This window comes from Argentina silus (assembly GCF_951799395.1).
Source record: "Argentina silus genome assembly, chromosome: 6".
Classification (NCBI taxonomy): domain Eukaryota; kingdom Metazoa; phylum Chordata; class Actinopteri; order Argentiniformes; family Argentinidae; genus Argentina; species Argentina silus.
Genome location: NC_139660.1, coordinates 247501 through 265000, shown reverse-complemented (window position 1 = coordinate 265000; position 17500 = coordinate 247501). Strand labels below are relative to the sequence as shown.

Below are 17500 nucleotides of genomic sequence, written 5' to 3'. Positions count from 1 at the left end.
TGTAGTGTAATGTGTGGGGTGTAGGGGGTAGTATGTAGTGTGTAGGGTGTAGGGGTAGTGTAGGATGTAGGAGGTAGGGTGTATATGTAGGGTGTAGGGGTAGGGGGTAGTGTAGTGTGTAGGGGGTAGGGTGTAGGGAGTAGTGTGTAGGGTGTAGGGTGTAGTGTAGGGTGTAGGGGTATTGTAGTGTGTAGTGTAGGGTGTAGGGTGTAGTGTGTAGGGGGTAGTGTAGGGTGTAGTGTGTAGGGTGTAGGGGGTAGTGCAGTGTGTAGGGTGTAGTGTTAGTGTGTAGGGTGTAGTGTGTAGGGTGTAGGAGGTAGAGTGTAGTGTGTAGGGGGTAGTGTAGGGTGTAGAGTGTAGGGGGTAGTGTAGTGTGTAGGGGGTAGGGGGTAGTGTAGGGTGTAGGGGGTAGTGTAGTGTGTAGGGGGTCGCGGGTAGTGTAGGGGGTAGGGTGGAGGGAGTAGAGTGTAGGGTGGAGGGTGTAGGGGGTAGTGTAGGGTGTAGGGGGAAGTGTAGTGTGTAGGGTGTAGGGGGTAGTGTAGGGTGTAGGGGGTAGTGTAGGGTGTAGGGTGGAGGGGGTAGTGTAGGGTGTAGGGTGTAGGGTGTAGGGGGTAGTGTAGGGTGTAGGGGGTAGTGTAGGGTGTAGGGTGTAGGGGGTAGTGTAGGGTGTAGGGTGTAGGGGGTAGTGTAGGGTGTAGGGGGTAGTGTAGGGTGTAGGGGGTAGGGGGTAGTGTAGGGGGTAGTGTAGGGTGTAGGGTGTAGGGTGTAGGGGGTAGTGTAGGGTGTAGGGTGTAGGGTGTAGGGGGTAGTGTAGGGTGTAGGGGGTAGTGTAGGGTGTAGGGTGTAGGGGGTAGTGTAGGGTGTAGGGGGTAGTGTAGGGTGTAGGGGGTAGGGGGTAGTGTAGGGTGTAGTGTAGGGTGTAGGGTGTAGGGTTTAGGGGGTAGTGTAGGGTTTAGGGGGTAGTGTAAGGTGTAGGGTGTAGGGGGTAGTGTAGGGTGTAGTGTAGGGGGTAGTGTAGGGTGTAGGGGGTAGTGTAGGGTGTAGGGTGTAGGGGGTAGTGTAGGGTGTAGGGTGTAGGGGGTAGTGTAGGGTGTAGGGGGTAGTGTAGGGTGTAGGGGGTAGTGTAGGGTGTACTACCAGATGGAGGGGGCGTCCGTGCCGCTGATCTCCAGGAAGTCGTAGCGTTCCTCCAGGGTGAAGGAGGAGAAGACCAGCGCCACCGTGTCGCCAGGCTCCGCCTCCACGCTCCAGCGGCAGTCAGCGTTGTTCTCGTACTCCGACGGGAAGTGAGGGCTGGAGATACTTCCTGTCGGCCCGCGGAGCGTCCCCCCACACGAGCCCTCCGCTGCACACACACACACACACACACACCCATACACAGACAGACACACACACACAGACACACACACGCGCACACGCACACACACACGCACACACACACACACACACACACACCCGCACCCGCACCCGCACACGCACACGCACACACAAACGTCACACGCACACAAACGTAACACACACACCAAGTCACAGTACACTAGATATGTGGCTTGGAGGGAGTAGTATGGTGTGTTTAGTGTTAAAGTGTGTGTGTGTGTCTGTCTGTCCGTGTGTGTGTGTGTCTGTCTGTCCGTGTGTGTGTGTGTCTGTCTGTCCGTGTGCGTGTGTGTTTGTGTGTGTGTGTGTGTGTGTCTGTCTGTGTGTGTGTATGTGTGTCTGTCTGTCCGTGTGTGTGTGTGTGTATGTGTGTGTCTGTCTGTCTGTCCGTGTGTGTGTGTGTCTGTGTGTGTGTGTGTGTGTGTCTGTGTCTTTCTGTCCGAGTGTGTGTGTGTGTGTGTGTGTGTGTCTGTCTCTCTGTCTGTGTGTGTGTGTGTGTGTGTGTGTGTGTGTGTGTGTGTGTCTGTTTGTGTCTGTCTGTGTGTGTGTGTGTGTCTGTCTGTCTGTCTGTCTGTCTGTCTGTCTGTCTGTGTGTCTGTGTGTCTGTGTGTGTGTGTGTATGTGTGTCTGTCTGTCCGTGTGTGTGTGTGTGTGTTTGTCTGTCTGTCCGTGTGTGTCTGTGTGTGTCTTTCTGTCTGTGTGTGTGTGTGTCTGTCTGTCTGTCCGTGTGTGTGTGTGTGTGTGTGTGTCTGTGTGTGTGTGTGTGTGTGTGTGTGTATGTGTGTCTGTCTGTCCGTGTGTGTGTGTGTGTGTGTGTGTGTCTGTCTCTCTGTCTGTGTGTGTGTGTGTGTGTGTGTGTGTGTGTGTGTGTGTGTGTGTCTGTTTGTGTCTGTCTGTGTGTGTGTGTGTGTCTGTCTGTCTGTCTGTCTGTCTGTCTGTCTGTCTGTCTGTCTGTGTGTCTGTGTGTCTGTGTGTGTGTGTGTATGTGTGTCTGTCTGTCCGTGTGTGTGTGTGTGTGTGTGTGTTTGTCTGTCTGTCTGTGTGTGTCTGTGTGTGTCTTTCTGTCTGTGTGTGTGTGTGTCTGTCTGTCTGTCCGTGTGTGTGTGTGTGTGTGTGTGTCTGTGTGTGTGTGTGTGTGTGTGTGTGTATGTGTGTCTGTCTGTCCGTGTGTGTGTGTATGTGTGTGTCTGTCTGTCTGTCTGTCCGTGTGTGTGTGTGTGTGTGTGTGTGTGTGTCTGTCTGTCCGTGTGTGTGTGTGTGTGTGTCTGTCTGTCTGTGTGTGTATCTGTGTGTCTGTCTGTCTGTATCTGTGTGTCTGTCTGTCAGCTACGCTCCGCCCGGGTCTGTGTTTGTTGTTGTGTGTGTTCTGTGTTTGTCTCCTTAATGTTGTGCAGCTCCATATGGTCCATGGTCCAAAGGCTCCGCCCACTTCCTGGTTGATCAATCACCATTCCACCAATCAGCCACATGGACTAGAGAAGCCTGCTGAGTCAGTGTTCTGGAGCTGCGCTGGCTCACCACCTTACTTGTATTTGTTTGATTCAGATCTTGTTTCGTGTATTTAGTGATCATCCATATAGGGATATTTGTTGCTGTGTGTGAGTGAGATTTTGAGGAGGTTTAGATTGAGGAACAGGTAACAGTATTTCACTTTGTATTATTAGTCACTGATTCACATAAAGTCACCTTGTCACGTAGTTTGTTAATGTTAGAGACACCAGGGCTCGGGGCGACTGTGGGTTTATGTACTTTTGTTTGAGATTGTTGTTTAGTTAGTGAGGTTTTTGGTTTATTGGTATTTACTTTTATTTAGCTCAGATAGGAGCAGGGACTCACTCTTTTTGGAGTCCCGTTTTCTTTTGTGGTTATTGTTTATTTGTTTCTTTGATTTCCCCTGCGCCCATAGGGAATTTGCCTCCTTTTCATTGTAGTTTGGGATCTAAAGACATTTCAATTTCCCTGTTAATAAATAACTTAAATTTTACCCACACCATCGGGTTTATGTTGCTTCTCTTTTCCCTAGCGAGCTAGGGTCGTAACATAAATGGGGGCTCATCCGGGATCCATCTTAATCTGTTAAAGGATTTTCCTGGAACCAAAAAAGTTGTTAGTAGGCTAGGAGTTTGAATTGTCTTTTAGATATGGCATTATTTGATATAGAACAGTTTATGACCAAGCCTCCCATCGAGCAAATTGATGATTGTAGGAAAGATGAGTTGGTCCAAATAGCAACCCACTTTGGTCTCCAATTTCCCAAATGTATGGTTAAGAAGGAGTTAAAAGCTCTAAACGTGGAGGAATTGGTGGAAAAAGGTCTTGTTGTGCTGGCTCAGGGAGAGGTTCCTGAGTTAGAGGCTGGTGCGGCGGCAGGTCAGACCAAGCACAAAACTGATCCTTTTACAGTTGGGGGAGTGGAAGGTGAGCTGTTTAAAACCCCATTACACAAAGAGGGGGATATCACCTTGCCTCAATTTGATCCTTCACCAATTGTCAGTACTGGGTCCCCCGGAGACATGGAGAGGCAGAAGATGCATCTTGCTTGTCTCCAGATGGAGGCCCAGGAAAGGGCAGAGACGAGAAGGTTAGAGGCCCAGGAAAGGCCAGAGACGAGAAGGTTAGAGGCCCAGGAAAGGCCAGAGACGAGAAGGTTAGAGGCCCAGGAAAGGCCAGAGACGAGAAGGTTAGAGGCCCAGGAAAGGCCAGAGACGAGAAGGTTAGAGGCCCAGGAAAGGCCAGAGACGAGAAGGTTAGAGGCCCAGGAAAGGGCAGAGACGAGAAGGTTAGAGGCCCAGGAAAGGGCAGAGACGAGAAGGTTAGAGGCCCAGGAAAGGCCAGAGACGAGAAGGTTAGAGGCCCAGGAAAGGCCAGAGACGAGAAGGTTAGAGGCCCAGGAAAGGCCAGAGACGAGAAGGTTAGAGGCCCAGGAAAGGCCAGAGACGAGAAGGTTAGAGGCCCAGGAAAGGCCAGAGACGAGAAGGTTAGAGGCCCAGGAAAGGCCAGAGACGAGAAGGTTAGAGGCCCAGGAAAGGCCAGAGACGAGAAGGTTAGAGGCCCAGGAAAGGGCAGAGACGAGAAGGTTAGAGGCCCAGGAAAGGGCAGAGACGAGAAGGTTAGAGGCCCAGGAAAGGCCAGAGACGAGAAGGTTAGAGGCCCAGGAAAGGGCAGAGACGAGAAGGTTAGAGGCCCAGGAAAGGCCAGAGACGAGAAGGTTAGAGGCCCAGGAAAGGGCAGAGACGAGAAGGTTAGAGGCCCAGGAAAGGCCAGAGACGAGAAGCCGAGACGAGACGGCACGAGCTGGAATTGAGAAGGCTTCACTTGAGGCTGAAAAAGCTGTGAGAATACGGCAGTTGGAGCTTGAGTCCCAGAGGGAGAGCCAGGCTGCACACATGTCGACCTACTCCATCACATCTTTCGATGTCAGCAAACATATTGCATTAGTTCCACAATTTAAAGAGACCGAAATGGATTCCTATTTTAGTGCGTTTGAACGCATCGCTTCCGCATTGAATTGGCCAGTTGAAGTTTGGGCCCTGTTACTGCAATGCAAACTCTCTCATAAAGCTCAGGAGGCAGTAACTGCGCTTCCCATTGAGCATAGTTTAGATTATGACCAAGTAAAAGCCGCTATTTTGCGTGCCTATGAATTAGTGCCGGAAGCTTATAGGCAGAAATTTAGAAATCTTAGAAAAGCCCTGACACAGACCTTCGCTGAGTTCACTTGGGAAAAGGGAACTCTTTTTGATAAATGGAGCAGTGCGTGCAAGGCTACTGATTATAGTGCACTGAGGGAGTTAATTCTTTTAGAAGAATTTAAACAGTGCTTGATCACTGCCAGACCGTATTGTTGTCTATTTGAACGAACAAAAAGTAAATTCACTTTCTTCTGCTTCCGTGCTGGCCGACGAATATATACTGACTCATAAGACTGTTTTCCCGTCAGTCTCTGCTGAAAAGTCTCGTCCTGCTCTGGCTGTACACACTTCTTCCTTCAAGACACACAATCCAAAGAAAGAAGATAGGGAGGGTTTTTATTGTCATAAATCTGGACATGTGATTTCAAATTGCATACTTCTTAAAAACAAAGAGCAGCAATCTTCTCAGAGGGTATCGCATCCAAAGGGCGTCGGATTGGTCAAGGTAGTCATGTTTTAACACGGAGTCTACTGCTACCGACGTGGATAAATGTTTTAAACCATTTATATTTGAGGGATTGGTTTCACTGACAGGCGAAGCTCACGATCAGCGCCCGGTGCGTATTTTAAGAGACACCGGTGGCTCGCACTCTGTAATTCTGTCCAGTGCCTTGCCGTTTACAGAACAGTCTGCGTGTGGCTATGGCGCGATGTTGCGTGGGATTGAGATGGGTTATATCCCTCGGCCCGTACACAGAGTACATATAAAATCAGAGCTAGTTACAGGTTCCTTTCCTGTCGCTGTGTGTCCAGCGCTGCCTATTAGTGGTATCACACTTTTGATGGGAAATGATATAGCCTGGGCGCTGCGCAGGGGGCTGACCCTACGTTATCGAAGTATTTCTCAGAAGTGGTGAGTGTCAACAGTGAAAAAGAGAAAAAGGTTGTCTATTTACTTGATAAGGGTGTTTTGGTTCGTCAATGATCTCCTTCCGTAGTTGATGGTGGTGAATGGAATTCTGTCTTTCAAGTAGTTGTTCCCGCTGAGTACCGGCAACACGTTTTATCGGTAGCTCATGAAAGTCGGTGGTCAGGACATTTGGGTATTACCAAAACCTCAGATCAGATCAATCAGATGATCCTGAGGCATTTCCTTTGGCCAGGGTTAAAAGCTGATGTAGCAAGATACTGTCGCTGTTGCGGGGAAGCCGAATCAACCTATTCCCCCCTCCCGTTGAATCCCATACCTGCCATAGGAGAGCCGTTTGAAAGGGTAATAGTTGACTGTGTTGGTCCTTTGCCCAGAACCAAAAGTGGGAATCAATACTATATCACCGTTATGTGCGCAGCCACTCATTTCGCCGAAGCTGTCCCAGTGCGTAACATAACCGCTAGTTCAGTGGTGAAGTCATTAACCAAATTCTTTTCCACTTTTGGCCTAGACCGTGTGATCCAATCAGACCAAGGCACACATTTCCAGTCTAAACTGTTCAAGCAGGTTGTTTCCAGTGCTTACCATCCTGAAAGTCAGGGTGCATTAGAACGGTGGCATCAGACGTTAAAAGCTATGCTCCGAAAGTACTGTTTGGAAGCTCAAATTTCTGCATTTGTAACCCCTGATTATTTTTTACAATACACTGTCATGGCTTTTGGGATGTGCAACGCTCCAGCTAGGGGTGCCTAACTGTAATGCTTATCTTGATGATTTGATTGTGTACACCTCTACTTGGGAGGAGCACATAAAGGTTTTGGAACAAGTGTTCACTCGGCTTGCTGACGCCTCCCTCACTGTGAATCTAGCTAAGTGTGAGTTTGGAAAAGCCAGTGTCACTTATTTAGGCAGGCAGGTCGGTCAAGGTCAGGTGCTTCCTGTGGAGGAAAAAGTCTCTGCTATATCAGAGTATCCAGTTCCCACCACTAGGAGAACTCTTCGCAGATTTGTAGGCATGGCAGGATATTATAGGAATTTCTGTCAACTTTTCCACTATAGTTCATCCGTTGACCACCATACTAAGTCCTAAGGTAGAGTTTGTGTGGACTCCTGAGTGTGTAGATATTCAACTATTGAAAAAGAAACTCTTGCTCTGCTGTTGGCACTCCAGCATTTCGAGGTGTACGTTGGGTCCAGTCCTTTGCCGGTGGTGGTGTTCACGGATCACAACCCTCGTGTGTTTCTGACTCGTATGTATAACCACAATCAGAGACTCATGAGATGGGCTTTGATAGTGCAGGACGACCATTTAGAGATCCGGCACAAAAAGGGCATAGATAATGGGGGGGGGGGGGGGGGGTTGACGCTCCGCCCACATCCTGGTTGATCAATCACCATTCCACCAATCAGCCACATGGACTAGAGAAGCCTGCTGCACAACATTAAGGAGACAAACACAGAACACACACAACAACAAACACAGAACACACACAACAACAAACACAGAACACACACAACAACAAACACAGAACACACACAACAACAAACACAGAACACACACAACAACAAACACAGACCCCGGGTGGAGCGTAGCTGCGACAGTCACAGTGTGTGTGTGTGTGTCTGTCTGTCCGTGTGTGTGTGTGTGTCTGTGTGTCTGTGTGTCTATGTCTGTGTGTGTGTGTGTGTGTTCTGTGTGTGTCACCTCTGCAGAAGGGGGCAGGGAAGTCCCAGGAGGCCCCGGTGGCGGGCGAGGCGATGCAGGTGCGGTGGGCGTGGCCCTCCAGGACGTAGTGAGGGTCACAGCTGTAGCGAACCTTGTCTCCCATGTTGAACCTGGACCCGTGGACCACGCCCCGCGGGATCACCCCCGGGCTGCCACACGTGTGGCTGGGCAGCACTGCAACACACACACACACACACACTTTATTTATAAGCTTTGCATCAAGAAACCCTAAATATAACAAAGGGCATACAGGTCGTCATGGATAACACCGTCTACACCACACAGCTAAGCTTTTCCCACACACACACACACACACACACACACACGTTACCTTACACTCGTTAACGCTCTGGTCTCAGTCCACTGGCCACCTCTCCTCCCCTAACCCTAACCCTAACCCTAACCCTGACCCCAACCCTAACCCTAACCCTGACCCCAACCCCCAACCCTAACCTCTAACCCCAACCCCTAACCCTGACCCCAAACCTGACCCCAACCCCCAACCCTAACCTCTAACCCCAACCCCTAACCCTAACCCCAACCCCAACCCCTGACCCCAACCCCTGACCCCAACCCCTGACCCCAACCCTAACCCTGACCCCAACCCTGACCCCAACCCCTAACCACGGACCTGGACCCTAACCCTAACCCTAACCCTAACACTGACCCCAACCCCTAACCCCTGACCTGGACCCTAACCCTACCCCCTAACCCTAACCCCTGACCCTAACCCCTGACCCAGACCCTAACCCTAACCCTAACCCCTGACCCTAACCCCTGACCCTAACCCTAACCCCTGACCCGGACCCTAACCCTAACCCTAACCCTAACCCAGTCATCATACGGACACGTCTCTGCTGGACCAGTCACAACGCAAGAGGAAGCTCCTCCCACCACCGGGCACCAGGCTCCTCCCACCACCGGGCACCAGGCTCCTCCCACCACCAGGCTCTGGAATCTGATGCAACCGGGAGCCAGTGACCTCCTCCCCTCCCTGGCACCAGCACAGAGTACACACACACACACAAACGCACACACACACAACATGCACACACATACACACACAACATGCACACACATACACACACACACCAGCGTACACACACACACACACACACACACACAAACACACAGACACACACACATGCCAGCGATCACACACACACATACACACACACACACACACACACACACACACACACACATACACACCAGCGTTCACACACACACACACACACACACACGCCTACATTGAGCACTATTGAGACTGAATGGTTTGTATTGATCTCTGCATTAAGATCCTCTCTGGTGACACATCTGTCTCTGGAGAGGAGAGGAGAGGAGAGGAGAGGAGAGGAGAGGAGAGGAGAGGAGGGGAGGGGAGGAGGAGAGGAGGGGAGGGGAGGAGGAGAGAGGAGGGGAGGGGAGGAGGAGAGAGGAGGGGAGGGGAGGAGGAGAGAGGAGGGGTGAGGAGGGGTGGGGAGAGGAGAGGAGGGGAGAGGACACACACACAGACACACACACACACGCACACAGACACATACGCACATAGACACACGTGCACACACACAGACACACATGCACACACACACACACACACACACGTACGCACACACACGCACACACCGACACACACCACACGCACACACAGACACACACACACGTACGCACACACACACACACACACACAGAAGACATTACTCCCCTCAGCGCCACACCCGCTTCATCTCATCACCACCATAACGTATATGACAACATCACACACATATCATTACTCACCCTCTCCTCTCCTCTCCTCCTCCCCTCTCCTCTCCCCTCCCCTCTCCTCTCCTCCTCCCTCCTCTCCTCTCCTCCTCCCCTCTCCTTCTCTCCTCCCCTCCTCCCCTCTCCTTCTCTCCTCCCCTATCCTCCCCTCTCCTCCTCCTCTCCTCCTCCTCCTCCCTCCTCTCCTCTCCTCCTCCTCCTCCCTCCTCTCTTCCTCCTCCCCTCTCCTCTCCTTCTCTCCTCCCCTCTCTTCCCCTCCTCTCCTATCCTCCCCTCCTCTCCTCCTCCTCCTCTCCTCCCCTCTCCTCTCCTCCTCCTCTCTTCTCCTCCCCTCCCCCTCCTCCTCTCCTCCCCCTCCCCTCTCCTGTCTGACAGAGCATAACAACATTAATGACATTTTCAGGGACAGATCATTATTCACCAAGTCTCTGTAGCACAACCAGGTGATATTGGGGGGGTAGAGGAGGAAGGGGGTAGAGGAGGAGGGAGGGGTATGGGTTGGGAGGGGAGGGAGGGGAGGGGCTAGAAGAGGAAGGGGGGGTATGGGTTGGGAGGGGAGGGGCTAGAAGAGGAAGGGGGTAGAGGAGGAAGGGGGGGTATGGGTTGGGAGGGGAGGGAGGGGAGGGGCTAGAAGAGGAAGGGGGTAGAGGAGGAGGGGGGGGTATGGGTTGGGAGGGGAGGGAGGGGAGGGGGTAGAAGAGGAAGGGGGTAGAGGAGGGGGGGAGGGAGGGGGGAGGTATGAGGGGGGGGAGGAATGGGGGAGGGGGTAGAGGAGAGAGGGGGGGGAGGGGAGAGGGGGGTGGGGGGGAGAGGAGGGAGGGGGGGGGTAGAGGAGGGAGGGGGGAGGAGAGATCTCCCCAGCTGGGACGCATCCCCACAGTGTCACGACCACAGAAGTGCATCATGGGTACCATCAACCTTTGTGTTGCCAGATACCTTAGTATCTCCACCGTTTAGCGGGAACCTTCATCTCTGGCCCTGCAGTCATGTCCCACTTCAGGAGACTCATAGAAAGTCATTAGTTCAGGTTTGTTGTCTGACAGCAGCTCGAATCAGGAAGGTCATGTTTCTACAGCCTCAAATACTCCATTCACTCCACTGCATCATACACACAGACAGGCTGTTTTAAAGGACACACAGACAGGCTGTTTTAAAGGACACACAGACAGGCTGTTTTAAAGGGTGAGACAGACAGGTTGTTTTAAAGGGTGAGACAGACAGGTTGTTTTGAAGGACAGACAGACAGACAGAAAAACAGAGAGGTTGTTTTGAAGGACAGACAGATTGTTTTGAAGGACAGACAGACAGGTTGTTTTGAAGGACAGAGAGGTAGACAGGTTGTTTTGAAGGACAGACAGACAGGTTCTGACCGTTTGTCCCTTCTGTACTCTGAGCCTGTGTGTTGGACTATCCAGAGTCTGGCTCCTGCAGGGAGATCTCCATGCTTTAACGTCTGATTCATACCAGAGATCATCAGGTTCAGTACAACCGCTGAGGGTTTCTACTGCCACTGCAGACAGGACCAGGGTTAAGTATGACTGGGACAGGACCAGGGTTAAGTATGACTGGGACAGGACCAGGGTTAAGTATGACTGCTGGAGTAAGGATGCTCAGGAGGGACACATAACCTGTGGCTGGGAGAGGTCACAAGCCAACAACCTCTCCATTCTCTCTCTCTTCTTCCCTCTCTTCTTCTCTGAAGAAAGGCAGAACAGCCCAACTGAGACCGAAGCAGCACATGAATTAGTCTTTCAATTATAAATCTATTAAAATTGCAGGCATATAATTACTAATTATGATGGTTTTTAAATGTCATCTTATTGTGTCACTGATTAGGCCTCCGAATGTCAAGGCGGCGTCTCATGTTGGCTGATGTCATGTGACTGTTTTGCTGCTGCGTCTGTTAGAAAGATGAATCACCCAGAGGGTTGTGGTCTGGGTTAACCCTAACCCTAACCCTAACCCTAACCCAATCCCAGAGGGTTGTGGTCTGGGTTAACCCTAACCCTAACCCAATCCCAGAGGGTTGTGGTCTGGGTTAACCCTAACCCTAACCCAATCCCAGAGGGTTGTGGTCTGGGTTAACCCTAACCCTAACCCAATCCCAGAGGGTTGTGGTCTGGGTTAACCCTAACCCTAACCCTAACCCAATCCCAGAGGGTTGTGGTCTGGGTTAACCCTAACCCTAACCCTAACCCAATCCCAGAGGGTTGTGGTCTGGGTTAACCCTAACCCTAACCCTAACCCTAACCCAATCCCAGAGGGTTGTGGTCTGGGTTAACCCTAACCCTAACCCAATCCCAGAGGGTTGTGGTCTGGGTTAACCCTAACCCTAACCCAATCCCAGAGGGTTGTGGTCTGGGTTAACCCTAACCCTAACCCTAACCCAATCCCAAAGGGTTGTGGTCTGGGTTAACCCTAACCCTAACCCAATCCCAGAGGGTTGTGGTCTGGGTTAACCCTAACCCTAACCCTAACCCAATCCCAAAGGGTTGTGGTCTGGGTTAACCCTAACCCTAACCCAATCCCAGAGGGTTGTGGTCTGGGTTAACCCTAACCCTAACCCTAACCCAATCCCAGAGGGTTGTGGTCTGGGTTAACCCTAACCCTAACCCAATCCCAGAGGGTTGTGGTCTGGGTTAACCCTAACCCTAACCCTAACCCAATCCCAAAGGGTTGTGGTCTGGGTTAACCCTAACCCTAACCCTAACCCAATCCCAGAGGGTTGTGGTCTGGGTTAACCCTAACCCTAACCCAATCCCAGAGGGTTGTGGTCTGTGGAATTTCAATTCAGGAAGTAAATAGATATTAAAATGATATGGTTGCAAATAGGGCATTTATTTATTCAATATTTATTAGACTGAAAAAAATAAACCATAGGTGTTTCCATTATTGAGACATTAAATTCAGATCACTTTCTGATTTGACCCCAAACCTGGATACTAAGATACTACTACGACTACTATGATAGAGAAACCACTCTTCCCTTGTAAAAGAGTGCATGCATGTGTGTGTGTGTGTGTGTGTGTGTGTGTGTGTGTGTGTGTCTATGTGTGTGTGTGTGTGTGTGTGTGTGTGTGTGTATTTTGGTGAATTATTCACCCTCGTCCCTGAATGAGTTAAATCTCCTACACAACTAAGAACCAACAGGGTTTCCCTGAGACGGAAGAAACTGACAGAAAAATAAATAAAAAATACTTATCAAAAGGGTTAAATCAATGCTGAGATTAGAGAATCTTGTTTGGAAATTGTTCAGTGAAACCCAGATGAAGAAGAGCTGGTGGTTCTAACCCTGTTTCACCAGACCCTGCTTCACCAGACCTGTTTCACCAGACCCTGCTTCACCAGACCCTGTTTCACCAGACCCTGTTTCACCAGACCCTGCTTCACCAGACCCTGCTTCACCAGACCCTGCTTCACCAGACCCTGTTGCAACAGAGCTCAACACTTCTCATGTGGAGATGAAAGGCGTTTCTATATCTGGTGTCGTTCCTGTTAAACACCCTATTAATCCACCATGCTGCTTCAAAGCTGTGTTTCATAACCGACCCAGACGCTGAGGAGATCACATACATGCATACTGTTACATACTGCTGTTACTACGGTTACTGCTGCTGCTGCTCAGATCCTCAGGTCCTACGGCCCACAACTGCTGCTGTGTTTCTGCTGCCTACAACCATCGCTGCCTATCATACTGTTTTTATTATTATTATTATTCTTACTTGGTTGAGTTGTTGAGGAGCTAGCTGCCCTAAGCATCTCATTCCTCCGTCTACGGCTGGATTCTGTTTACACGACAAATAAACTTTGATTTGATGTTTCATTTCCAGTCCCAGAAATAAGCTGGTATAATATGAATGGTGTAGTTGTAACTGTGTTATTATTCATCAGATCCTAACATTACTGTTACTGAGGACTGGTGACTGGACTCTCATCTTAATTAAGTGTTCGTTCTCTCTCTCTCTCTCTCTCTCTCTCTCTCTCTCTCTCTCTCTCTCTCTCTCTCTCTCTCTCTCTCTCTCTCTCTCTCTCTCTCTCTCTCTCTCTCTCTCTCTCCCCTCCATGTGGTTCTGATGTGATTCTATCTGACACTTCACTTCCTGTGAAGCCTTCTGCTGTCATCTCAAAATCTCTCTTTCTTCATGTGACCAAACCCTCCCTCAGCCTGTCATGTGACCAAACCCTCCCTCAGCCTGTCATGTGACCAAACCCTCCCTCAGCCTGTCATGTGACTCCAGCCCTGTCCAAGCCTCACCCCTTCATTAGCATACCAGTGAAAGGCTGATGTGTGTGTGTGTGTGTGAAGTGTTCCATTGATTAGAAACCCACGGAGGTGGCACACAAATCTCTTCTTCTCCGTCACAAATGGCTTCCACTCATCACACACACACACACACACATGTTTTCTCCACATACACACACACACACACACGCACGCATGCACCACAGAGAGCATGTGTCGGTAATCAGTGTGTTTAGAGAGCAAGAACAACATGGAAGATATGAATGTGTGGGGGCAGACTTCTGATTGGTTGATACAAACAGAACAGTAATCAGACCAATCACAGGACAGACGAGGATCCTCCATGAAACAATCACATCCTGCATGCTTTATACACACACACACACACACACACACACACACACACACACACACCCTAACCCTAACCCTTCTCTGTGAGCAAATAAAAGGTGTCTCAAGAAAGCTTTGTTTATTCTGTAGGCAAAAGCAATTATGTGTACTTATGGATTCCAATACCTGCAACTCCTCTGCAGGCCATAACATCACCATGACCTAGTACCACAGCATCTGACAGGAGTTCATGTATTTGTTGAAGTCAGTTCTTAAACAAATCCCCTCTAATCAATAGAACAGATTAAGGCTGCACTAAATCATGAAAAGTCAAAAGGTCAAAGCCTGGCTCTGTTAATGTAAACCTCAGAATGGAGGAAACTCTAGACAGGAGAGAATATTGTAAACTCAGTATGAAAGCACAACAGAGTGACTTCACTGAAACCATCTTCACCAAACTGGCCAGAAGATCTTAGGGTTGGGGTTAGGGTTAGTGTGGTGACTAGTCTTAGGGTTAGGGTGGTGACTAGTCTTAGTCTTAGGGTTAGGGTGGTGACTAGTCTTAGGGTTAGGGTGGTGACTAGTCTTAGGGTTGGAGGGTGACTAGTCTTAGGGTTAGGGTTGGGTGGTGATTAGTCTTAGGGTTAGGGTGGTGACTAGTCTTAGGGTTGGATGGTGACTAGTCTTAGTCTTAGGGTTAGGGTTGGGTGGTGACTAGTCTTAGTCTTAGGGTTAGGGTTGGGTGGTGACTAGTCTTAGGGTTAGGGTTAGGGTGGTGACTAGTCTTAGTCTTAGGGTGGTGACTAGTCTTAGGGTTAGGGTTGTGACTAGTCTTAGGGTTAGGGTGGTGACTAGTCTTAGGGTTAGGGTTAGGGTGGTGACTAGTCTTAGGGTTAGGGTGGTAACGAGTCTTAGGGTTAGGGTGGTGACTAGTCTTAGGGTTAGGGTTAGGGTGGTGACGAGTCTTAGGGTTAGGATTAGGGTGGTGACGAGTCTTAGGGTTAGGGTGGTGACGAGTCTTAGGGTTAGGGTTGTGACTAGTCTTAGGGTTAGGGTTGTGACTAGTCTTAGGGTTAGGGTGGTGACTAGTCTTAGGGTTGGATGGTGACTAGTCTTAGTCTTAGGGTTAGGGTGGTGACTAGTCTTAGGGTTAGGGTTAGGGTGGTGACTAGTCTTAGTCTTAGGGTTAGGGTTGTGACTAGTCTTAGGGTTAGGGTGGTGACTAGTCTTAGGGTTAGGGTTGTGACTAGTCTTAGGGTTAGGGTGGTAACGAGTCTTAGGGTTAGGGTGGTGACTAGTCTTAGGGTTAGGGTTAGGATTAGGGTGGTGACGAGTCTTAGGGTTAGGGTTAGGGTGGTGACTAGTCTTAGTCTTAGGGTTAGGGTGGTGACTAGTCTTAGGGTTAGGGTGGTGACGAGTCTTAGGGTTAGGGTTAGGGTGGTGACTAGTCTTAGGGTTAGGGTGGTGACTAGTCTTAGGGTTAGGGTTAGGGTGGTGACGAGTCTTAGGGTTAGGGTGGTGACTAGTCTTAGTCTTAGGGTTAGGGTTAGGGTGGTGACTAGTCTTAGGGTTAGGGTTGTGACTAGTCTTAGGGTTAGGGTTAGGGTGGTGACTAGTCTTAGGGTTAGGGTGGTAACGAGTCTTAGGGTTAGGGTGGTGACTAGTCTTAGGGTTAGGGTTAGGATTAGGGTGGTGACGAGTCTTAGGGTTAGGGTTAGGGTGGTGACTAGTCTTAGTCTTAGGGTTAGGGTGGTGACTAGTCTTAGGGTTAGGGTGGTGACGAGTCTTAGGGTTAGGGTTAGGGTGGTGACTAGTCTTAGGGTTAGGGTGGTGACTAGTCTTAGGGTTAGGGTTAGGGTGGTGACGAGTCTTAGGGTTAGGGTGGTGACGAGTCTTAGGGTTAGGGTGGTGACTAGTCTTAGTCTTAGGGTTAGGGTTAGGGTGGTGACTAGTCTTAGGGTTAGGGTGGTGACTAGTCTTAGGGTTAGGGTTAGGGTGGTGACTAGTCTTAGGGTTAGGGTGGTAACGAGTCTTAGGGTTAGGGTTGTGACTAGTCTTAGGGTTAGGGTGGTGACTAGTCTTAGGGTTAGGGTGGTAACGAGTCTTAGGGTTAGGGTGGTGACTAGTCTTAGGGTTAGGGTTAGGGTGGTGACGAGTCTTAGGGTTAGGATTAGGGTGGTGACGAGTCTTAGGGTTAGGGTGGTGACTAGTCTTAGTCTTAGGGTTAGGGTTAGGGTGGTGACTAGTCTTAGGGTTAGGGTGGTGACTAGTCTTAGGGTTAGGGTTAGGGTGGTGACGAGTCTTAGGGTTAGGGTTAGGGTGGTGAGGGTTAGGGTTAGGGTGGTGACTAGTCTTAGGGTTAGGGTTAGGGTGGTGACTAGTGTTAGGGTTAGGGTGGTGACGAGTTTTAGGATTAGGGTTAGGGTGGTGACTAGTCTTAGGGTTAGGGTTAGGGTGGTGACTAGTATTAGGGTTAGGGTGGTGACGAGTCTTAGGGTGGTGACTAGTCTTAGGGTTAGGGTTAGGGTGGTGATGAGTCTTAGGGTTAGGGTTAGGGTGGTGACTAGTCTTAGTCTTAGGGTTAGGGTTAGGGTGGTGACGAGGGTTAGGGTTAGGATTAGGGTTGTGACTAGTCAGTTAGGGTTAGGGTTAGGATTAGGGTTGTGACTAGTCAGTTAGGGTTAGGGTTGTGAGGGTTAGGGTTAGGGTTAGGGTGGTGACTAGTTTTAGGGTTAGGATTAGGGTTGTGACTAGTCTTAGGGTTAGTCTTAGGGTTAGGGTGGTGACGAGTCTTAGGGTTAGGGTTAGGATTAGGGTTGTGACTAGTCAGTTCGAGGAACAACCGAAGAAACAGACGCAACAGGAACGTTTCACTGACGTGGATTTGATTGTGTGGCATTGTGGGAAAATGTGCCGCGTGCGTGCGGGTTGATCTGGGACAGACTTCTCAGCAGCGATCTGTCCTTTAAGGAAGTTTCCTTCTGTTCAAACCTCCTTATCGGGATCAGCTTTGTTTGCAATTAATTAAGAAACTCAGAAACTCACCTCCACAATCATTCCAATTAAAGCGCCTGTCACTTCTCTCCTAACGACCAGCTTCAAACACCGTCTGGCCTCAACGTTAATTAGACATTTGTTTATTCAGACAAACAAACATTCTAGAAGAGAAGTCATCTCATCTCATCTCATCTCATCTCATCTCATCTCTTCAAATGAGGAAGTTCAACAGCGACCAGAAGGTTCCGTGGTGGGAGGGAGGAGAGGCACACACACACACACACACACTCACACTCACACTCACACTCACACTCACAACCCCACCCCTACACACACACACACACACTCACACTCACACTCACAACCCCACCCCTACACACACACACACACTACTCCACCCATACACACACACACACAGGTAAACACAACACACTACTCCACTCCTACACACACACACACACACACACATACACTACTCCACCCCTACACACACACACACA

The 17500-nt window shown here is 50.0% G+C and overlaps 1 protein-coding gene across 1 annotated transcript in view; it reads right to left on the bottom strand.

Moving 5' to 3' along the window:
- The window catches only part of LOC310805694 (CUB and sushi domain-containing protein 1-like), a 158155-nt gene that overhangs the window by 121828 nt on the left and 18827 nt on the right, over window positions 1-17500 (bottom strand). The window contains exons 3-4 of the mRNA XM_083671494.1: window positions 7646-7840; window positions 1138-1345 (exon numbers count right to left, since the gene is read on the bottom strand). Of these exons, the coding sequence (XP_083527620.1) occupies window positions 1138-1345; window positions 7646-7840 (403 nt within the window). The remainder of the gene's footprint in view (window positions 1-1137; window positions 1346-7645; window positions 7841-17500) is intronic.